General features: G+C 38.4%; 2 protein-coding genes across 5 annotated transcripts in view; one reads left to right on the top strand and one right to left on the bottom strand.

Annotated features, from left to right (window-relative positions):
* Window positions 1-1,359: 1,359 nt before the first annotated feature.
* Window positions 1,360-15,645, bottom strand: nudt5 (nudix (nucleoside diphosphate linked moiety X)-type motif 5). 3 transcript variants are annotated; one of them, XM_068005089.1, is made up of 10 exons: window positions 15,353-15,628; window positions 12,554-12,760; window positions 10,716-10,783; window positions 9,943-9,995; window positions 8,620-8,727; window positions 7,513-7,608; window positions 6,328-6,429; window positions 5,871-5,879; window positions 5,667-5,720; window positions 1,360-3,976 (listed from the first exon to the last, which is right to left on the bottom strand). In XM_068005089.1, the coding sequence occupies exons 2-10, from the start codon at window positions 12,596-12,598 to the stop codon at window positions 3,867-3,869; spliced, it is 645 nt and encodes a 214-aa protein (XP_067861190.1). In that variant the 5' UTR covers window positions 12,599-12,760; window positions 15,353-15,628; the 3' UTR covers window positions 1,360-3,866. The 3 variants fall into 3 exon arrangements, with proteins under 3 accessions (XP_067861190.1, XP_067861188.1, XP_067861189.1); XM_068005088.1 differs by lacking the exons at window positions 1,360-3,976; window positions 5,667-5,720 and having other exon boundaries at window positions 5,799-5,879; window positions 15,547-15,645; XM_068005087.1 differs by lacking the exons at window positions 1,360-3,976; window positions 5,667-5,720; window positions 12,554-12,760 and having other exon boundaries at window positions 5,797-5,879; window positions 15,353-15,633.
* cdc123 (cell division cycle 123 homolog (S. cerevisiae)) overlaps window positions 15,635-23,952 on the top strand; it is a 64,126-nt gene continuing 55,808 nt past the window's right edge. The window contains exons 1-2 of one of the 2 annotated variants that reach the window (XM_068005085.1): window positions 15,635-15,768; window positions 19,577-19,648. In XM_068005085.1, coding sequence (XP_067861186.1) covers window positions 15,695-15,768; window positions 19,577-19,648 — 146 coding nt within the window. In that variant the 5' untranslated portion in view covers window positions 15,635-15,694. The remainder of the gene's footprint in view (window positions 15,769-19,576; window positions 19,649-23,952) is intronic. The other variant, XM_068005086.1, reaches the window with a different exon arrangement.

Below are 23,952 nucleotides of genomic sequence, written 5' to 3'. Positions count from 1 at the left end.
ACAAAATGTAATCTGAAATATCAATAGCAAACAATGAATGCATCCCTTTGTTTAAAATTGTGCAGCATCATCAGAGGTTGGCACCCTTTTATGGAAAATAGATTATGGCAAAGATTGAAGTAAGAAAGTAATCTGCCAGGTACTCAAACATAGGAATTTCAAAGTTTATGACAGGCAATTTGCTTTGTAGTTAAGGACCAGTGCCCACACCAATTCTGGATAATAGTTGGCATAAACCTCTTGGGTATGCATTCATAGGAGATCTGCAGAACCTCCCAACAAGATTTGGCCTACATCCTTTCCTCATTGATTTTAAGGTTTCTGCCCTTTTGTGAGGTCATGTTACAAAGTATGCAGCAGAACACAATATTCACATTTTGATAAGCACATACTGCAAATTGCTCTTTTCCCCCCCCCCTAAAGGCATCAAAATCATGCTAACAATTCCCTAGCAGCAGTCATGCAGTCTGTTATCTTGTTGAAATAACTACTGGCTGAGGCTAAAAGAATTTTGTGACCTTGATAATTGGGCATTTATGTGGAGGATTCATCAGTGCGTTCACAGATCATATTCACATATTGAAAAATGGAAGGACTTGCAGTTGACATAAACCATTAGATTGACCAGTGGTGCTCTTACCTATGTGTATGTGCAGCTTACTACATACAGTGCTCTACGGAAGCCAGCAATAGCACAAACCATTGCTCTCTCTTTACATATCTTCTTTTACAATTCTGTTGAACATGAGCCTTTCAGCTTTCTAGATCAGTGCATCAGTCAATTGCCCTCTTAAATGCAGTATGAATATGGCAGCCACAAACAAATCCATCAATGTATTTTGAATGACCCTGTAGCAAGAACATTGATGGTTGCAATGATTTTCAAAGTCACAAGCAGACCAGTTGGAGTCAGTGATGATACTGTATCATGTACCCTCTGTCAGTACCTCCCCAGAGTGCCCCAACTACTTCAGACACTATTCCTCCATTAGACTTAGGTGAGACATTCAGGGCCCATAGACCCTCTCACTCATGTACAGTCTCATCTTCCATTTATGTGCCTATTCCTCATTTCCATAATTTTTCTGTCAAGTTTGTGGATGCTACAATTAGACTGCTTTCTGTCTTCTATTTTGATTAATTTAGTACATTAGTGTTAAATTAACATCCTGTCTTGCATGTAACAATTCAATAACTGCTGTCTGACTCAGTCTGCCTGAGTAATTAGATTCATTGGTGCTTTTACTCTAATGGTTTTAAAGCTTCACTTTCCTGTTAAACCTATGCTGTACAAGGAGAACTGCTTTTAATACTAGCAACCAGCTCTTTTGTTAGTGTTAAAATTATCAACCCACAGCATTTTAATTTTTATTTAGGACATACAAATAGATTTATATTTTTAATTGTATAATGAAGAGGGCACAACAAAAGATGCTACAGGCCACACAACACTATTTCCATCATATCAGAGGCATGAAAAACCATTAACAAAAGCCATAAGATTTTGGGAAAGCTTGCAGATCTTCTAAAAAGAACCTTAGCTACACACACTTTTTCAACAGGTCTAGTTTACAGAAACATATAGATTAACATTGTGCTGTGCTAATTTAACAAAGGCATTGACTTTATCTTAAACAGGTTAATGCCTTTATTAAAATAGACAGAAGAATGTCATACAAAAGTTAATATCAGACAGCATTATATATAATTATATTCTTGTGCGATGTGATTTCAACCACATTGAGTTTTAGATGTGCCACATTGTTCAGTGCTTCCAATGGGTTTAATCACTTTTACAAACAAGAAACCCTGTTGCACCAACTGCCAACCTATGACGTGTGGACTTTTGTAAAAAAGTTAAAGCACAATATCACATACAACAGATTTACTCACTTTATATATGCTAAAATCATATGGTGATAAAAAGCCTCATGCTATTCATGTTACATTTGGCTCACTCATTTATCCAAAAATTTTGAGAGGAGATAATTAGGAAGGATAGCATTTATTTGTGCAATCCAAAATTACTAGCATCTTGCTAATCACAACTCTTAAGTCATTAATTCTGAAGGAATGTATTTCTGCAATAACTGAACAACTTTCATCAGGAGTTTACAGCAGATACACATAATAGCAAAAGTAAGACATTACCACCTGCACCAAAATCTGTAAAAATTTGATTTCTTTAACAAAAACATTGGTCAAGAGAACTGGAATTCATTATTAAATCCAACGCTATGGCAGTGTGTTCTGTTCTGAAACATTACAACACTATTTACTGTATGTTCTATGTTCAATGCATTACTTTTCTTACCTCATTTAGTTAATTGCATAATGCTAAACAAAATTCTGTGGACCCAACAGTATGTAAGGGGCACTAGCAACCCAAATGGAATTTTCTCATTTAGCAACAGCAAAAATTGATTAATGGATGTTTGCCCTGTTTCTAGCACTATATCCAGGGTTTGGTACCTACTGTAACTCAGTTGCAGTTAAGCAAACAGATGATGTTAAAGCGCTACACCTCAAGGTGGTGCAACTACCATTTGATGGTGGATGTTGCATGTCCATGTTGTTAGGAGGGTCATGACAAAGCACTCACATTTTATGGTGAGTTGTGTTGCTCACCATGCCACCTGTGAGAAACTCCTTGTGCCAGCTGTCCACCTGGTGAGGGCTGAAACCCATGCTTACCAGTTGCCTGACAACCAACTAATGACTATTCTCCTGGGGAAGTGGTGGGGGGGGGGGGGGGGGTGGGGGGAGGGATACGCAAGGTCTCTTTGGGTTCAGATGGTTCCAGGATGACATTGCATTTGACAATTGAATGTTAGAATGAAGTCCACCCTCTGTGAAAGACTCAGTAATCCAAATATTTGAGATAGGCAGGTGTGGTATGCTTCAAGGCGCTGAACTTTCAGACTAACTCATTAATGGGACCTGGAGGGGTAAACCTGTCACTGGGGACTGTGATCCTTCCTAACTGGCTCCAGCTAACCCTCAAGCCAATATCCTAATGGCACAGTGGTTTTGGCTGGCCAACAATGGGAAGCTTGAGTAAGTGTGACATGTCCCTACGTGAAGAGAGTGCGCACTCCATATTGGGCAAACAGAAACTCTATCCTGTGGTTTTCTGAGTAGCTTGATTTGGAGATCCTAAAGCATAGTAATGAGTTTCTGCATATGTTGGATACCCAGCTGACCAAAAATAATTCTACTTAAGGGTGACATAATTTGAGAGTTTCAAGGCCACTGGTTTAAGGTGACAGCATCAGTCAAATTCCATTTCATGGGATTCCAGAATTTTCACCAGTATTTTGGATTACATTCCACAATTTTTTTCCCCATGAAAACAGAAAATCAAGAGCCTTGTTGATATTATAAAAAGGAGTTTCTATTATCTTTCTGCCAACTCACCCTGATCTGTAATGACACTTATCATCTGACCCACAAGCAACTTTCTGTATCAGAGGCAAAAATTTGAAAGTTAGGTTTTATATCTGCACGAGGGAGAGGTTTATTTTTTAAAAACAGATATATTTTAATTGCCAAATCTGTGTACACTGTAACCCTTCCAGACTTTAAATGAATAGTTATAAGTTTTAAAAGAAAGGATGAAATAATGCTATGTGATGTAAACATTATATTGTAGATATATTTGTTTTGTGAATAAGGCACTTCAGCAAACCTGGCTTCTTAAAACTAGTTAATTTTATCAATGTTATTACATTCTAGAAAAACGGTCCTTTGTTCTTTAGTACAAGGGCAGAATACAAAATTAGGATCAAATATTTCCATACACAGAGTGTTTTTTCCTTTATAGGTTTCCTCTGCATCTTGAGCTTTAATTGCAGATGAGGGGATCTTTATGCCTTCAATACAGGTAACATGTCGGGCTTTGAAGTCGCATGTGTCAAACCCATTGCATAGATGTAAACTCGAGCATCCACCACAATATTTTCCTTTTGGAGCATTTCTAGAAAATAAATATTCAGTCCATGTTTGTGAAAAGTTTTTTATACCAATAATGGAATGCGAGTGACTGATTATAACTCGAATTCTATATCGTGATTTTACTGACTGCCATCAATATGTTTTCTGCAAAAATTTACATACAAAAGCCCACTGTTTAAGGTAATACTTCTTGTAGTAAGTAGTAATACAAGTTCAGAAGCATCTAAAACTTTGTACTCAATTAGCCATTCACACTTATTTGCATTTAGTTTGAAAATTCACATTGCTTTACGGTATTTCAAATTAATCTCTTATATGGAAGAGGCACTTGGCTACTACATCTATGCATATTGCATCATTATTTTTCATATATATCTAAAATAAAGATCCTTGCTCCAACACAATGAGCAGAGATGACAGTATTTTGAGACAGAAATGTTACTTGTTCCATAAAAATGCAAGTATGTTCAACACTGCAAATATGTCCAACACTGCAAGAGGCAAGGGATCTAGTGGCAATTCATAAGTCTGCATGAAAAAGTGGCACTTCACTGACCCTTTTATATTTCCACATGCAGGAGTGTCGCCTTTTTGCCTGGATACATATTTACCCCTCCATTTTGTCCCCTTTAGACCACCTGATTCCAAGCTTCTGTCAAAGCCCCTGTAAAACAAGCCACTAGAAGGTAACTCTCTCTCTCTCTCTGAGGGTGGATCATAGGACAATAGGAAGATAGGAAGAGGTGTAGGCCATTCAGCCCATGAAGCCTCTTCCGCCATTCAATTAGGTCATGGCTGATCTGTACCTCAACTCCAAATACCAACTTGTGCTCCATATCCCTTGATACCTTCGCCTAACAAAAATCTATTGACCTGAGTCTTGAAAATTTCAATTGACCCAGCATCCACACTACCTTTTGTGTGAAAAAATGTTTCCTGATTTCACTCCTAAATGGCCTGGCTCTAATTTTAAGATTAATTCCTCGTTGAAGACTCCCCCACCTGAGGAAATAGTTTCTCTGTATCTCCCCTATTGAATCCTTTTATCATTTTGAAGACCTCAATTAGATTACCCCTCAAACTTCTAAACTCAAGGGAATATGATTTATGCAACCTGTCCTCATGATTTAATCCTTTAATCCCTGGTAACATTCTGGTGAATCTGCGTTGTACCCTCATCAAGGCCACTATATCCTTCCTGAGGTTTCAGTGCTTCATATGGGGTCTGAAGCATAACTTACTCACTTATGATCAGTGTTTGGCATCATCCTACAAGGGCACGGCAGAGACCCAAATTCACCATGTTGAGAAATAGCATCCCCCCCCCAGCTATCATTCTAACTTTTATACATGATCATCCAAATTGGGGTAAATATTCCAATGCAAAACATTTGGGTTCTGTAAAAAGTGTGATGACATTATCAGCTTTTATAATTTTTTTTCAAAAATTGGGAAAAAATAGCAATGTGGCTGCACTGAGATGTTCTCAGTTATTGTGATAGCACATGATTGCATTCAAAAATCACATGCCAACAGCATTTATCTGCCTTTAGCACAAAACAGCTCTTGTTGTTACACTGGCCAAGATATGGAAATGGTTGTAGCTACTAAAAGCAAAATGTTAAAAACTACTCAGGTCACCTGTTCACATTTTGTTATAAACCAAAAATTCTAATCTTAACATTACAGGAACAAGAATATAGTGGTCTTACCATCAATTTTCTTACGAAGTTCATTCATAGGAATTAAAATAACTTCAACAAATTCTGAGAAGATAAAAAGTCTCAATCAGAAGATAATGTACTGTGCAACAATCTGATATATCACAATAATCAAACATAATAAGAATGAGATAGCCTATATCCATACTTAACCAAGCCAGGCATCCAAGTATGTAATCGTAAATGAAAACGTACCTCCATCATCTGAAAGGTGAGAAGAGCTCTAATTAATCCATGTGGAAATTAATAGATTTACATTAGCACACAAACCACACAATTAGTATGCCTGTAATACCTGATGCAATGGAACCTAAATAACTACAAAATCATTTTAAACATTATAGGACATTCTATATCAAATAGGATTCCTCAGACGGACACAGAATAATTTAGGCTTGAGTGTTCATACATTGGTTTCACTTCTTACACACTGATTTTTTTCTTCACTTCAACTGTTTTGAAAATGTTATTAACTGAGCCAAGTGGACGTTTCTAGCACTCTTGCCTCTGAGTCAGAAGGTTGTGGGTTCAAGCCCCACACCAGGAGTTGAATACACAATCTAGACTAACACATCAGTGCAGTACTGAGGGAGTACTGCAGCAACACTAAAAATTGTAGCTGTCACACAACCATAAGCACTTATCCACTTACCCAGCCTCTGTTTCGGTTTGAGGTTTTCTGAATCATCTCCATTAATATTAACAGTTACATACTGCATTGTACAGTTGGTCAATCCAGGGTCCAGACACACAGCTGAAAGAAAAGATTATTCAACAGTTGCATTAAAAATTGCGGAAATTCAAATGTAATTTCCTAACATGGTGTAGCCATGTAAAGTTCTTTTACAGGTACATTCTGAATGCACTGAAAATTGCCTACTGAATGTGCAGGGTGCAAGGTACACTTCTCACTATCCCAACTGCATCATAGAACACAATATTGGGCCAGGTAAGCCTAAGGGGCAGGCTTCAAGTGTTTTTTCACAAGAGTGCTCATTTGCTTACAAAAAGGGCGAGGAAAGACTATCAGGCCCATCTTATCCAGACATGGTGCAAACACGTACATCAAAGAGAAAAAAAACTGTGACCAATTCCAGGAAAAAGATTGAGAAATTCCTCTCTGACTGCTTACGACAATCTAGCAAGCTCCAGGAGTTGGCAGCAGCTCAGAACTACTCCTAATCATAATTAAAGAGAAACATACCCTCTATAATTGGGAAGTATCTTCCTTGCAAGAACTTGTCATGTTCCCTTTTAAAAAGACTGATGTACTCCCTCTCCATTATGCTTCAAAAAGTCACTGAAAAAATTCTTTGTAACATACTTAGTTAAAATGTAATAATCTTTGGAAACTTTTTCATCTAATTTTTACTCCATTCAGAAAGGACAACAGGGCTGCAACCCAATGAAAAATAGGTGAGATTGGGAGGCATTAATTCAGGTGTATAAAATTATGAAGGGCCTAGATAGAGTGGACAGGAAGGATCTATTTCCCTTAGCAGAGAGGTCAATAACCAGGGGCATAAATTTAAAGTAATTGGTAGAAGGATTAAAGAGGAGCTGAGGAAAGATTTTTTGACCCAGAGGATGGTAGGGGTCTGGAACTCACTACCTGAAAGGGTGGTAGAGGCAGAAACCCTCATCACATTTAAAAAGTACTTGGATATGCCATAACCTACAAGGCTATGGACCAAGTACTGGAAAGTAGGATTAGGCTGGGTAGCTCTTTCTCAACCAGCACGGACATGATAGGCCATATGGCCTCCTTCTGTGCCGTAAATTTTCTATGTTTCTATTGAATTCATTGTACATCTAAAAGTCACTTCTGATTTCAAACCTGGAGATGTTCCACTGATCTCCCCTTTGTATCCAGTTTCTTCCAAAAGCTCTCGTAAAGCAGCAACTTCAGCAGTTTCACCATCATCTATGAGACCTGAGAGTAAAACATATGAACACACAATTATAACCCCTAAACAGTGCATATGGTTTAACCAAACATAACGCAAACACTGTCCTGTAATGTTGCCAAATATCTTAATTCCCTATGAAATATTATAAAATTGATCAATTATATCAAATACATCATGCTGATGTGGTGTTCCATTCATACTGACTTATTCCTGAGATTTTTAAAACTAAAATTACCAAAGCTTTTATGGTTTCTGAGGAGGACCAATTTGGAATTCTCGTACCATTTAATACAAAACTGGAATCAATTCTCCTTCAAAAAAAAATCTACTGACCATCTCACACTGGACGTCAACCTTCTAAAACAGCACAGTGAATGATAAATGTCAGGTTCCCCCCACCCCCAACAAGTCATCTTTCACATTACTTTTTATGTCCCAGGTGAAGAATGTCAGTGCTCATGAAGAACACTTTCCCATTGCAGGCACCGAGTGTTAACATCAGGCACTGCAATCAGATGCAGAGCAATGCCAACTCTATTCCAATCTCAAATAAGCACCTTCCAATAAATCAGCATGACATTTTCTAACTCATGCAATCCCATGACCTTTAGAATCATTGTTTATAGCACAGAAGAGGTCATTCAGTCCAACGTATCTGTGCCGGCTCTTTAGTTTCTAAGCAAGAATGTCAAATTAGGGCAATTTTCACCTCCATCAATTCTGCTTAATTTATGTGCACTGTATTTCTGGCTACTTTGTAGCATGGAACTTGCATCAGAAACTGTGGGAACTATGTGGCGCTCATCCATTATCCATGCTGGAAAAGGAGTGAACAAAACTTGGAAATAAAAGGCAGAATACAAGAAAAAGGAAAGCTTCCACTCCTTATTGGAAAGACAATAAAAATTAGCAGGAAATTTGGAAAAACATTACTATATTTGTGACATGAGTCGTATTCCCACACCCCTCTCCCAGCCATTGTTGTTAAAAAGAACATTATCTTAATACATGCAAGTAAACACCTACTACATCACCTGCTGGAAGTTCCAGGCAGTAGCAACCCATAGGTGGCCTGAATTGTTTCACCATGATCAAACAGTCATAATGCAGAGTTTTTTTTAGCACGGCTAGTACAGCTACTCCTAAACATCAGCAAAAGAAAGATATATTAAAATTCTGGCTTTCAAAGTTACAAACTGAGGTTACTACATTTGGAAGACTGGCAGATGCACTAATATATGGTCAATCCAGTGCCTTGTAAGCTAACTACAGGTATTGATTTTCTCAAACTAATAGATTTTTAAATTAAATCTGGGATAGATTTAATGGAGATTAACCTCCTTGGATCATCAATAACACAAGACCGATAGCTGTTCAGACAACTATTTTTATTTTCAAGGGTACATCCAACAGTAGCTGCTCTTAAACAGATGAGGAAAAACAGGCAGCAGTCAAGTTTTCACCTGCTGTTAGCTCCGAAATTGCAGTTTGAACATGGGAACAGGGAAGGGGTTTGGTAGATACAGCAATATGTGTAATCTCCTCAATACTCAACAGGCTATTAAATCAGTGTCACAAATAAAGATTCCAAGGGTTAACCTTGGAGTGGAAACCTTTGTATTGTTGCAGTGGGTAATAACAGCACTTGGGATAATGTAGCTAGGATGTTCAATTCACTTTAGTATTCAGGTTTTTGTTGCAATTACATCTCCATGCAGTCCTCCTTCAACCAGGGGGAAAAGGTCAATCTATAATTTCTCCATGCTGGCCAAAGAAGAAAGATTCTTAGTGAGATAAGATAGGGCTCCAGGTGACTTTTTTTTTGTTCCTCAAGTCAGATTCTACCAGCGAGTCATTTCATTGGATGGTGTGGCTGAGTACCAGCAAAACTCACCCACAGTACATAGCCAAATTCAAATAGCCAGACATTGAAATTAAACATTTGGATCGCTGAATGGCACTCCAATACTGTAACTAGAGTTACCAGACCACACTATCTCTGCATTTAACCAGATACATGTCAAAACTGACATGGAAATGCTTGATACATATGTTTTTTTCTGGGTGCAGCAACTTTAGAGCCAATACTATCGCATCTGTAGCGTTAGTGTAAATGCAACCTGAATCTGGTGTCAGCACTCAACCTGACACCATAACAAAGTGTAATGAAGCACTGACTCTCACTCCACTTCAGAGCCAGTTTGGGCCTTCACGAACGATTTACTCTCCAAGTGTAACCAATCACCGAGCAGAATATTTTTGACGATGGCCAAATTGCATTCTCACAGGAAAAGCAGGAACAGAGCAAAAAATAGACATGGGCAATAAAGTTCTGAGAATTTTACTTGCTAACTTACCATCAGATTTACTATTTTGTTTTCTGGTTGTTCTTTTCACTGTTTCCCAAACCCTGTTTTAACAAAATAAAAAAAAACACTACTAAAATAACAACTTGCATTTATATCGCACCTTTAACATAGAAAAATCTCCCAAGGTGCTTCACTGAGGCATAATCAAACAAAAGAGGATGCCATGCCACATATTAGGAGGGGTGACCAGAAGCTTGGTCAAAGAGGTGGGCTTTAAGGAGGCCTTAAATGAAGAGAGTGAGATGGAAAGAAGGGAGATTTAGGAATTCCAGAGCATGGGTCTAGATGGCTGAAGGCATGGCCACCAATGGTGGGGTGAAGAGGGGGGATCCACAAGGTCAGAGTCGGAGGAATGGAGAGTTCTTGGGGGAAGGGTTGTAGCACTGGAATAGGTTACAGATAGGATAAAAATATAATAGAAGGATTCTTGAATGTGCTCCTTTTATGCAAATTACATCCGTACCACCTATGATCTTACAGATTACTAGGAAATGATGTTATGCTCTGAGCCGTGTGGCTATAGGAGTGCAGAGCTCCCGTTCAGATGCTATGAATTATCCTACGGTTAATGGGTTTTCCAACAAGTGTTTCTACAACATAATTTTGCTACATTTCCTTCCCAGCCATATTGTTTTTAACCCTCCCATCAAGATCCCGATCCTGTAGGATGAGATATTTCATCCGGTAGCTAGTAAAATTCTTTACTAAGTGGTGGCGGAATAGCTCAAGAAAATTGGATTTTTCACTGTGTAAGTCTGTACCTGGTTTTGCCAGTAGGATCTACGTAGGTTGTCTGTAAAAGTTGAGCCCATTTGCCTTTTGCCAGTACCTAGAAATGAATTAATAGAATATTCAACATAACAAAATTAATACAGCTCCACTGATGGCTCACTGACTTTATCCAGCAAATAGCTGAGCCCTAGAGTTCAGGAAGAGCCCAGGTTGATCCCTGGTCTGTGCAGTTAACTGATTTCACCTGGGGCAGTGGCAGGAGTGCTAAACTTGGCCTCAGTGCTTCTCAGTTAAGTAGGGGAGAAAAAAAACACAGCTAGTGTCCCTGTTAGAATTGCATGACCATGAATGTCAGGTAAGGAAAGGATCATTCTCGGGGGGTGATGCCTATGCAATTGAATGCTATGCTGATGCCCACCGTCCAGGCTTACACATGAATAATAATGACCACTTGGGCAAGGTAGGGCAAATTACTCTGAAATGTTTAAGTCATATTATGACAAATATCTTTAGGAAGTCCTGTAACACCACCAAGCATTGCAATATATTACTCCAAATAGAATTTAAACAGAAACACAGCATCAAATGAAACCCAATATATTCTTAGTAGCTTACACATCATCACAAATTTCAATTTCTTCTCTTTCTTTCAGACACAGGTTACTGGTCGGTTTGTCTCTCCAAATATTTTTCTGTGCTGTGGCTCAGTGGTAGCACTCTCGCCTTTGAGTCAGAAAGTTGTGGGTTCAAGCCCCATTCCAGAGACTTGAGAACAAAATCTAGGCTGACACTTCAGTGCAGTTACTGAGGGAGTGCTGCACTGTCGGAGGTGCCATTTTTCGGATCAGACATTAAACCGAGGCCCCGTCTGCCCTCTCAGGTGAACGCTAAAGATTCCATGGGACTATTTGAAGAAGAGCAGGTGAGTTCTTCCCAGTGTCTTGGCCAATGTTTATCCCTCAACCTACAACACAAGCAGATTATCTTGTCATTATCTCATTGCTGTTTATGGGACCTTGGTGTGTGCAAATTGGCTGCCATCTTTCCTATATTACAACAGTGACTACACTTCAAAAGTACTTCATTGGTTGTACAGCACTTTGGGACCTCATGAGTCTTTCTTACTTTCTAACTTTCACCCAAGGGTGCACAAAACGACAACTCTGTCAAGAGAAAGAAAAAAATTAAGTTCCTCAATTAACTGCCAATCACATCAAGTTATCAGAACTTTAAAAGGTACTTTTACATTGGTGCTTGTTTAATTTGGATTGCAGGAGAGTGGCATCACAAGTTGGCTCCCTGCTTTAATATTACAAAACATAGCTCCCTTATCCTGATGGCTGAATTGTAGACTCACAATTTTGTGGGTCTACAATTTTGCTTTTGGAATAAAGGAGCCAGTTGTAACGATATAAAACCAGGCAACCAGAGCACAGATGCTGTTTTCCCACTATCTAAAGTAAAGAAGTGTCAATGCAAAAAAGTGCCCTAACTCATTCTTTACGGCCTTATCTCCTTCAGTCTTCATTTTCATAGAATCTACATATTTTAAAAAACCCCAGCAGACCATCGCCTAGTCACTATTTCTTGACTTATTCTGCCATCCTTATGGTGTCCTGCACTACGGGGCCTGGCCCCATCTCCAAGGTTTCTCAACAAATAAAATCTCAGATAGGTATGGTGTCAACTTTGTTGAATTGTGCAAGGACTTACATGTTAACTGAGAAGACTGGAATTGTAGTTCTGTTGCAAAGAAAAAGAACAAAACTTACTACCACACACAAATTTTTCTTTCTTTTTGCATGCAGCTTTAACCCACTAATTACGTATAAGATTAGAGTACAATGCAATTTTAACACATTGTTACCTCTTCTTTGATGATTGTTTGGTTAGAAGAATTATTTGGATCCATGTTTGCTGATGGTTCCTGAAGTTGATATTTAACTTTGCTATTTGCACAATGAAAGCAAACCAAATGGACTCAGAATTAGTGACCTATTGCTCTTTTTATGGAGTTTGAACCAGAGCTTTTTACACCGTAAAGGCTCAGTTTTCTCCCCAAAGTTTTCTCAATCTACAAAGTAAACAGAAAAGAGTAATGTTCGTCAGCATCAAAGAATTCACAAATGTCACAGAAAATAAACATTAAAAGATATCTCCAGATCAGTCTCTACTCTCGCCTCCAAACCTCCTCCAGCTCAGAAAGCAGGCAGTTTGAGTTGTGGGCTTTATTAAAGCCATTAACAAAAATCCATATAATCAATCAGCAACACTATTCAAGTGGGGCTAGCTGGACAGTAACATCCTCAGATTTTCACCCAAAATGACAGAAAACTGTGTTGTCAATTGATGAATCATCGCACACCTCAAAACAGAAAAGACTAACTCATCCAAGTTGAAGCAGGTAAGTTCAAGTAAACTTAAGCACCATTGTTGCAGTTGGTGGTCATACTTAATACTAAAAAGATTCAAACTCATCAGCTTTACATACCCATTAAAATATGATCCACATGCTAAACCCAGATTTTCTTTCTAAACATTTATGACAATAAATAAGGGGTAAAGGTTCACTCAGTAGCTGAAACAGAATCTTTTTTTGATTTCCATCACATATGGCTTTACATTCTTACTTTTGATATTAGACCTTATTTTTGTTGTTAGAATTCGAGCATAATAAAGACTACCCTTTAATGAATCAGTGTGATGCTTATTTTACATGAAGGCAAGTACATCATGGTTCCACAGGCACTAGCAGCCATCTGGTTTCTTGCTCAAGTGGCTAAGCTTTAGATGAGAGCTTAGACAGGGAGTGTCAGAAGGCTTGACATTCACGTACATACACTTTCTTTTCAGCAGGGGTTGCATTTGCACTCATGAGAAGGAATCTCAGCAAAGGCAGTAATGAGAATCTACAATTATTCACTAAGGGAAAGGGGGAAATCCTCCCTCCACAACTCAATGGAAAGTATGCATCTATGGCTATCAGGTGAAGACAGGTTTAGCCTCATCTCCAATGCCCCTCTTGGTTGATTAGCCTGTTGACACTCATTATCTGAACTCAGACGTGAAGAAATGCTACAAGGAGGGTGGTCTGCACCCCCGAAACCATGAAACAGCATTAGTCATCAAGAGAACAGGAAAATATTAGCATATCTAAATATAAAATGGAGAGGAGTGATACAAGATACAACAGTTACTTAGATGTGATAAATGTCTTGTAAAGCTGGATTGTATGCGTACTCTTAAAAACTACACTTTGTATTTCTATGGTGCTCTCACCTACAGGAAACACTTTACATTGAGGAGTGAAACCAGTAGATGCCAAGTAGGAGAAATAAGTAAAATGGAGAAGGTAGGTGGGAGAATAAAGGTATGGTCAAATGGAAAAGTTCTGAGAAGGTTTTTGATGGTGGGATAAAGGGGAGGGAATTCTAGAAGACAGGAGCAAAGTCACTGAAAGAGTGGCCACTAATAATGGAGTGGGGGCAAAGAGCAAAAGGTGCACACAAGAGGAGGCTGGAGAAGATTACTAAGATGTGACATGAAGGGATTTAAAAATCTTGGTCAAGGATGAATATCTTGAAGCCAATTTGCTAGGGCATGGTGAGCCAATGGTCGACAGCCATGTGACTTTCTGTGGATGAGGGAATGGATTGTGGAGTTCGGGATGAGTTGTAATATGTGGAAGATTGAGGTCGAAAGGCTTACATGGAAAAGTCCAGCGAGGGGAAAATTAGAGAAGCCAAGCCTCAAAGTAATGAAGAACATATTTATTTGTGTGTCTCCTTGGCTCAGTTCTTGTTTCACAATCAGAACATTGTAAGATTGGGCCCTACACTGAGGTTTGAGTTTAGAAACTAGGCTGACATTTTAGCACAAAACTGCATTGTCTGACAACGTGCCATCACTTCAATGATACAATGAACCAAAGTACCCTCTACCTGTCCTCATGAATGTCAAAGATCCTAGGGCACTCTTCAAAGAGCAGGGCATTTTCCCACATTCCTGGCCAACATTCCTCCCTCAACCAAACAACACCATAGAAAGATTGATTAATCATACATCTTATTGCTATTTGCCAGATGTTCATGGCTGGATAAGAGGCACTGCACTTCACAGTTTGAAGTTTTTTGATGTGATAATATGAATATTATTAAATAGAATTCTAAGGCCAAAAATGACAGTCTTTAAAACACTGAAGTTTAAGCAAAAATTGAATTGAGTGCGATTGAAAAGAAAATAGAGAATTTAAATACCATAAAAACAATCTGAACAAAAGGCAAGTCTGACACAAAAGACTAATTGAACACACCTAGGGGTTTATTTTTCCTCTAGAGAATATGTATATATTAACTGAATGCATTATACAGATCCAACATCCACAATGACAATAAAATTAACAAGGTAGAGAAAACTGATCTATAATTTAAATAATTTGCGATTAATAATTATAATAATAAATCAATTCTCCCTTAAACCGTCACTTCTTCTCTTACGTCAAACTAAGCCTTAAGGAACTTGAAGGGGAGATTTCCGTGAAATTAACAAGAAGTGAAACTATTCCCCCTCCTCCCGTAATAACAGCGCTAGACATTGTAAAAAAAATAATGATTAACGATTTAAAAATTAAATTAAAATTTCACACACAGCCTGTCCCACTGCATACCTGCCACTCGCGCTTTTTCTTTTGGCTCTGCCGTTGATGACCCGGCATATAAAAAAAATCGTCAAATTATTTGAATCCCCTCTATTTTATTAAATAAAAAAACGTGATTTTTAAAAACTAAATATAAACTGGTACTGTATCAATAACTGAGAGGATACAGTAAGAATGATCGAAAAGAATAAAATACAAGACACCTCGGAACTTTTCACTGGCGACGATGCCTCGTTCTCCGGCGGTGAGGCGTTTTTCTGCCTCCCCCACCCATCCTCTCACGCGGACTGGGGGGAATGGTTTGAGAGCCGGACACTTCCGACGGAGGGAAGTTGAGCTGCGTCAGTGAGAATGAAGAAGGAGCAGGTACTGAGGTGTCAGTTGTCGGTGTGGTACCCGCTCTTTAAGAAGTACACCATTAAGAGGTGAGTGACACCCCCCCCCATGTATGGTTCCTGCAGCGCGCTTTTAGTGCTTATTGCACAGGATAAGCGGTCTGGAACGCATTGCCTGAAAGGGCGGTGGAAGCAGATTCAGTAATAACTTTCAGAAGGGAACTGGATAAATACTTGAAGGGGAAACATTTGCAGGGTTGTGGGGAAAGGGCAGGGGACTGGGATTAATTGGATAGCTCTTTCAAAGGGCTGGCACGGGCACAATGGGCCGCATAGCCTCCTGCTGTGCTGTATCATTCTATGAGTGAACTGTGGTTATTTCCACTATGTTCAGATGCCGTGATGGGAGAGTTTAGGTACTTCTGTGTCCCAAAATCCCTTCACTCCCTTCATTGGCGGCTGTACCTTCAGCTGTGTAGGCCCTAAGCTCTGCAATTCCCTCCCTCCTCCTTTAAGACCATCCTTAAAACCTACCTCTTTGACCAAACTTTTAGTCACTCCTCCTTTGGCTTGGTGTTAATTCTTGTCTGATTATGTTTCTGTGAAGCACCTTTTCTACATGAAAGACACAGTACAAATGCAAGTTGTTGTTGAGGCATTAGCTTCAATGGTTGAATAGCTGTTTTCCACCTGTGACTTATTCCTTGTGTTTTCTGTCAACCCAAAGCTTATGAGGGCCTGGATTCCCTCACTCAACCATCCAATTTGGCTAAACCTAATGTCTTTGGTTAATTTTTGTCCTCATAAAATTTCCCCTCTGGTTGGAAGGCCAGTGAATGAGTGAGGGTAGGATAAGATAACCAGACTGGTTAGCACTGCAGCTGTTGTGTGATTGTGAGCAAAGTTCAGAGCTGAAATTAAATGCATCAATAACACAGGGAAACCAGCTTTTGTTTTAAAGAGTAGCAGTAGTGTGGGCTGGTGTTAAGTATAAATGGATTTTTGATGGTTGTAAGAAAATAGCATAGTCTCTTTGTGACTCAAAGAGAAGTGTGTTTTGGTGATAGTCCAAAAGTTTGTAAGAAAGCAAAGCTATCAGGTCATTTCCTTCTGCAGACCTGATACAATCTGCTTTATCATGAATTGTACCCAACCATTTAATTGCCTCAACAAGGGCTCTGCAAAGTTTCTCCTTTTTCCTCCACCCCTCAAAAAGAAATAAAATGTACAAAGTTGCAAAGTATGCATCAAATCTTGCAACCTTATCCAGTCACCTTCCTTAACATGACACTTCCATTATGCTAGCAACTTGAATATCTGAAAGCACTTGTACATAATTGTCTGTTGTTATGATAATACTCAATCCCATTTGACTAGATATTTGCCTGGCTTTTATAAAAGGTTAATCAACACAGCAGCTCTAAGGCTGGAGGAGATATCTGCATTCATCACTTTATAATGCAAGTGCAAATTAGGAAACAATAATGAATACAAAGGCTACATAACTTATCAGCATCACAGGTAGGAAAAGTTGAAACTTTTGTGACAAAAAAGATACAAAATCACTGTCAGAAATCTGAAATAGAAACAGAAAATACTGGAACTACACAGCAGATGCATCAGCATCTGAGGAGAAAAGACAGGTGAACCTTTTGGATGGAATCCTTCATCAGGACTGGTCTTGAAGAGAAGAGTTTGAAAATGTTATTTTGGATGTTCCACCAGGATTTATTGATGCCACTCAGGAAATAAAATAAATTGGGGAGAGTCCATCAGAGTGCTGATGGTCTGTTTGAAGAAGTAGACTTGCTGGGCTGAATAATCTTTTCTTGATGCATAATACATTCTTCTTCTCTGACGAGAATAACTGAAGACAGGAAGTGTGTTACAAAGCATAAAACATGTGAATGTCATAAAGTTGCAATAATACCTGGAGTTTGCAGTCATTCAGATTCCAGATTCTCTCTCCCTCTTTTTCCTTTCCACTCCACCACCCCCGCCCCCGGCTACCCATTGTAACTTCAAGTACACACCTATAGATCTTTCATGGTGTGCTATTTACGGTTTTAAAGCTATCCACCATTTGGAGTTTGTATCTTTGGTTACAACCCATGAGTTTTTTCTGTGTTGCATAAAAGGAAGAGGGATATTTCATCAGTGATGTTAGATCAGAGTAAATTGAGTATCAGCTGAGTACCAGAGAAGGTTTTATTTTTTTTAAAATGACAGAGTAGTGCTTTTCAATTGTAACATTATTATAAATCTTTCAATTAGAGATTGCTCAAGCAAAAGAATGCAAACTAATGTGTTTTAATTAAATACATTCTGTTAGAATGGTTTGTGCATAAGTCACTAGGTGTCATTCCATTCCTCTTGTCAAATTTTGATGTATGTTGGGCTTCTTATTCTTGATGGAGCAAGTTATTTGACTGGTTAGTCCATTTTGATTTACAATATCTATAACTGACTTACTTGTAAAACATTACCTCATTTTTAGATTTATTTCTCAGTGTATTTGAACCATCCCTTGTTCAAATAAATAGCCTGCTTCTCTTGATCCTGTAATTTAGAGATGTGCATGTGTGGACAAGGGGGACCTGTCTGCTTTTTCCCCCCACTTATTCTTGTGGCGATGACTGCTGCTCATATCACCTACTGTATATAGATTCAAAAGTGGAACACCTTCCTGCCACTATGTTGCACAGTGCACAGGTGTGCCAACACGCTAGGCCTCTACACAGACAATAATTGAACATGACTATTTGAATTGTACACTGGATTTGACAATGAAATAGTCTTTTAACCTGTAGGACCTGGGTTTAAATCTAGCCCAGACTAATTGGATGAAAGTCAGTTGAGGAGCCTTAATCCATTTCTACACCGTATGGATTCACAGCACAGAATTGCCCATAAATTGGCGCACTCAGAGCTGATGTGGGAACTAGCAAATTCATATTGGTCCAGTTGGAACTGTCCTGGAGCTGACGTTGAATATGTTTGGACAGAGTAGTAGCAACTTAGTCTGCATCTGATCTTTATTATACTTGGACTGGGAATGCTCTCTGCTGATCCTAAAGGGCAAAAAGGGAAGAGTAATTCAGTGCCCAGCAGTAAGACAATCACTACCATTCATGAGCACAAATACTCATACAAAAATATAGATTTTTTTTTTAAAAAGACATTAATGTACTCTTAAACCAGATCCTGAATTCTACGCTAATTCAGAGTGCTAGACTATTTTTTCCCTGACGCGGGCAGCAACATTTTCCTGCTTACTAACTCATTTATTCGTTGTGCTAGGTCCTCTGGTTAAAAATCCCCTTATGCCATATTACACATTTGTTAACAAATTGCTAATACAGCATAATATTTAATATTCTAAATATTTTGTAACCCAGTATAACGTGTGCTACTTGGACCATTCTTGTAGAAATTGTGTATACAGTAACAAGTGGACAAATACAAAGAAAACAAGAGCTCACCACAACCCATAATACCCCAGCACAGAGTTGGGAATTACAAGTAAAACATTAAAATCTATTTCATTTTTTAAAGCGATCATGCAAAATGAGCTGCAATCAGTATATCAGGCAGCTAGGCATATGGATTTATAAGAATGGTCAAACCACTTCTAGAAGTAGAACTAGATTGCAAATTAGTATTCTGACATCATGTCCTTTTTATAAATTAGCAATACAGGCAAAGGGAAAAGCAAGACCTGTGCAATGAAACTGTAATTTGTTTTTGTTACTGTCCAAACATAGTTTCCTTGAAAATAAAGTAAACCTGCTTTGAAATAGGGGAAGTTTATTAAAAATCTGAAGCTCTGGTTTTCCTTCACTGATCCGGATGTACGTGTGACCTTTAAGTTGTTTACATATTGTTTCTTGTTTTACAGTATTATTCTCCCACTGCCGCAAAATGTAATTGATTATTTACTGGATGATGGCACACTGGTGGTTTCTGGAAGGTAAGAATCAAACTCTATGCGTTTGTATCAAATTTTTCTCTGTGTAATAGGTGTTGCTGTACAGTAGAAAAGACACATTCCAATATATGGTGTTCATGATAGCCTTGATTACTATTTTTCCAAAAATTACTTGATATTACTCAACCATCTAAATTCAAAACCTAGATTATATTTTTCTGACGGTACAAAATTTACTTGTTAATTAATTGATATGATATGCACCTCAATCCTATAGAAAACTTGAACAAAGCTCAGTAATTCAAAACAAGGAACTTAATTGTAATCATTTAAAAATAGGCACAACTTTTTTTTCAAACTTAACTGAGAGTAACATTTTTCAGTAAAATTCTCAACGGGAAGAAGTCAGTGTGAGCACAAAATGAGAAATTCTAGCCAGTATTTCACTAAAACTATTAACAGAAGGAGTTTCATTTTCCAAATATTTATTCAGTTTAAATAATGTCCCTACTACAACAGCCCAGAACACTAGTCAAACATATTGAGGGAGCACATCAATTTCTACATCTTGCTGATCACTTGTGGGCAATAAAGAGCAGTATGTTTAACAACTTTGCAGGCTTAACGATTTTGACTCAACAATTATCATAGAATCATAGAAAGATTATAGCACGGAAGGAGGCCAAACGGCCCATCGAGTCTGTGCCGGCTCTATGCAAGAGCAATCCAGCTAGTACCACTCTCCCGCCCTATCCCTGCAGCCCTGCAAATTTTTTTATTTCAAGTACTTATCCAATTCCCTTTTGAAAGCCATATTGAATCTGTCTCCACCACTCCCCCTGGCAGTGCATTACAGATCCTAACCACTTGCTGCGTTTTAAAAAAAAATTTCCACGTCACCTTTGGTTCTTTTGCCAATCACTTTAAATCTATGTCCTCTGGTTCTTGACCCTTCCGCCAATGGCCCTTCATGATTTTAAATACCCCTATCGAATCTCCTATCAATCTTCTATGTTCCAAGGAGAACAACCCCAGCTTCTCCGGTCTATCCACATAAAGTCTCTCATCCCTGGAATCATTCTAGTAAATCTTTTCTGCACCCTCTCTAAGGCCTTCACATCTTTCCTAAAGTGCGATTCCTAAATTGTATTTTTCCTAAATTATATTTGTTTTAAGTTAGTTATGCTTTAATTCTCTCTCTTTTACTTCCAATACATTGGATGTTTAGTCTATAAGAAATATAATTAATTTCTTGTTTTGTAAAATGTACAGATGAAGGAAGAAGCATTCTGATGGGTTATGTGTATCTGGTGTTGATGCTAGTATAATTTGCTACTAATACAATTACAGTAGTTCAGAATGTACTGAACATGCCCCTACAAATAGTAAAAGATTAAGGTTTATGGAAAAGTAATTTTAAAAAAAATTGGATTACTGGATTGATTCACTTAAAAGCCATTTTGATGCATTCTGCAAACTGTCAACAATTCTGAAAAGTACAATGCTTGCTAACCTGACTTCATGGGAGGAAAAATCGCGATGAGATAGATTGATACATATGGGTTCACACCTGCGAATTCTCACACAATGAGATCTGCATCTGACACCTTAGAAATTACTGGAAAGTACAGCTATATAAGCATTGTGGTTCACTCTTTGTCTGTCGTTATTCATTCTGTGCCTCCATGCTGATTAAACCTCACACACTCATCACCTCTATCCTGCACGAAGTCTATTGCCTCCAATCTTAGAGGATATCAATTTCATGATACTCATCTTTTATTTTCAAATGTATTTATTGGTCAGTTGGCTATTTGGCGCTCACTGCCAGTTTGTCTCAGAGTCGTACATTGCAGTTCAAAGTACCATGTAGTAAACTTCACTTGAGACTTTATAAAATATATGTACGTTGCAAAAATTGAAATGCTAATATGTCTTTAAAAAAACCTATTGGAAAAATAACTAAATTTAAATGCAAAAAAAGTCTCTGAACTTAACTACTGAGAAGTGTAGTGGATAATTCCTTCCTTTTTTAACATTCGAAAAGCTAGAGACAGTAATATGTCTGATAATTAATTGCAGTTATTGTTTCAAAAAATTAATCTTAAAACCCCATACAGAACAATATACATCAGCCTTGCATCTAAAATTTATGTGCACAGGATTTGGTGGGAAATCGTGAAAATGGCTCATCCAAGCCTATTCACGCTACCTGGTCTTGAAGGTAGGTGAAAGTTCCTACTGAGTGAAACGTTGTATCTCTTTTTATACCATTTTCTTCCATTGTCTGGCTTCCTGCTGGAGTCAAACTCTATTGGATGTTTCATGACTCTTAGATCATCGAACAGATTGCTGGACAATCTGTCCTCATGTCTTGTCACACCTGACCATTACTTCCTATTCTTGCTTTTCCTGAGTCATATACTTTGTTATATAAACCTTTAATGTTATGCTCTATCGTAAAAGGAACCTATGTATACTGCAATAATTCTCTTGTTGTACTCCCCATTGTGATCAAAAGCCTATGTTTTAAAAGTCTATATATGTTTGAACCTAACAACCCTTTTAGCTCCATATTATCCAAATGGCTTATTTATTTAATAATCTATGTGCCTAGATACAGAACAATGTCTTTGGCTGACCAATGTCTTCAATGACTTCATCCTTCTTTAATGTTATCCATGTCATTGAGGAGAAAAGGCAGGATTTGCGAGCACGTCGATCAAACCAATTCTGTCTACATTAGCTGTTCTGTATTAGAATAATGTAAAAACATATCTCTTCTTACAAAGTGTCCGCATGAAGAATTTTGTTTTACTCTATACAGAGTACACAAACACTTCCCATACCTAACTCTTTATAGAGCTTAGACACAAGTTGGCAGACCCAGAATTATCTGGAGCCACATGGGAAGGATCCGAGCCCTGATGATAGCTTTACCCTTCCATGTTCCATTAGTGAGCCAGACTGGCTGGTGAAACATCACTGTGCCCTGGAGTACTGTGGACCTGTCATTAGATTACCAAGTCTGCCACAGATGGCTGTTTTAGTTCTAAACTTCCATTCTTCATGCCCTCCTCCCTCCCCAAGGAGATTTTTGAATCCTGTGAGGCCTCTGCCCAATCATACCTCAGCTGTCATCTCGAGCTGCACATCCCAAGCATCACCTTCTGCTCCTCTGACCTAGATTATTGCTTATTCTTTTCTGAGTGGAGGCTAGTCTTTCCACCATGATCATAAAAGATACAAGAAAAATTGAAGGATGAGAAAAAGCCATTCTCCATCTTGTAAAGTGTTCTGATATGTTCAATTTACAGGGCACTTTAGTTGTTATCCTCCGTTCTGTGTCTTTTCCAACAGTTCTTTTTATTTCTCTGATTCTGGTCTGAAATTCTGTTTGCCTATGTCGGTGCGCCTTTGTCTTTTTGTCTACACCTGATTTACTTCACGTCTACAGTTATTTTCCCTCACAAAGCTGCACACTGTAAACTGATTGCCGTGAGCTATAAGCTCTGTGCAGCAAACCAAAAAGTCACACAAAACGTTGTTAGTGTTATCGCTAGTGAGCCACTGATTTCGTTCTCAGAAGATCTCCCAAGATTTTACAGCAGTTCAACACTTGGTGCAGTATTTCCCCCCATGAATTTTGGGGGGGGGGGGCGGTGGGTTGGTCTGCAGATGTTAGAATATCTCAGGAAAAAAAATGGTAACCTCACAAAATTATTAGGAAAGTTAATAAGGCGGATGGACCCAGTGGAAAATCCAAAGTGGTCCTTGGTTCTGAAGATTAGGGCACAGAGTTTATTCTACGGAGGGGACTGGAGGGCACTTTTGTTTCCTGACAACCCATCCTCCCAGAAATGGAAAGGTATGGATTGTATTGGTCAAACAACTCAGAAATATTTGTATCTACTATACTTGTGAAACATCCTGTTTGTAATGTTGTGCCAATCAATACCTGTGGATGACTGAAAAGTACAGTATATTGATTTAATTAATGCAGTTGTCTGGCCAGTTTAGTTTTAAAGATGCTTCATGTATAGTAAGAAATGCAAGTCCTGAACCGCCAGTGACTATGCAGCACTGCAAGCTCTGAATGCTTCCCCAGTATTTTTGCACCATGCTCCCTACTCTTTCTGCCCACCCCAGAAAAATCTGGGCTCGGATAAACCTAATGGAAGGATATTAAATTAGTCAATCACTGGTTGTAAACTATCGAGTTTTGCAATGTGAGAAGTGCACAGGGTTGGTGTTGACAGTTAGGACTAAATGCACAGTCATTTCTAATTACTAATCACACTATCATAGTGTGATATGCCTTAGAAGATACTCACTATCATCTGCAT

Source organism: Heptranchias perlo, chromosome 24, assembly GCF_035084215.1.
Source record: "Heptranchias perlo isolate sHepPer1 chromosome 24, sHepPer1.hap1, whole genome shotgun sequence".
In the NCBI taxonomy this organism is placed as follows: Eukaryota; Metazoa; Chordata; class Chondrichthyes; order Hexanchiformes; family Hexanchidae; genus Heptranchias; species Heptranchias perlo.
The sequence above is the reverse complement of the archived record's forward strand: the minus strand, read 5'-3'. Positions and strand labels throughout refer to the sequence as shown.

What these genes read in the sequence shown, in the direction of transcription:
- nudt5 (XM_068005089.1), bottom strand. Translation starts at nt 12,598, where the DNA reads ATGGATCCAAATAATTCTTCTAACCAAACAATCATCAAAGAAGAG. An exon ending in ACAAAATAGTAAATCTGATG is followed by an intron (nt 8,728 to 9,942) that starts GTAAGTTAGCAA and finishes GCTGATGTTTAG; the next exon opens with GAGTAGCTGTACTAGCCGTG. An exon ending in CTGCCTGGAACTTCCAGCAG is followed by an intron (nt 7,609 to 8,619) that starts GTGATGTAGTAG and finishes TTTTACTCTCAG; the next exon opens with GTCTCATAGATGATGGTGAA.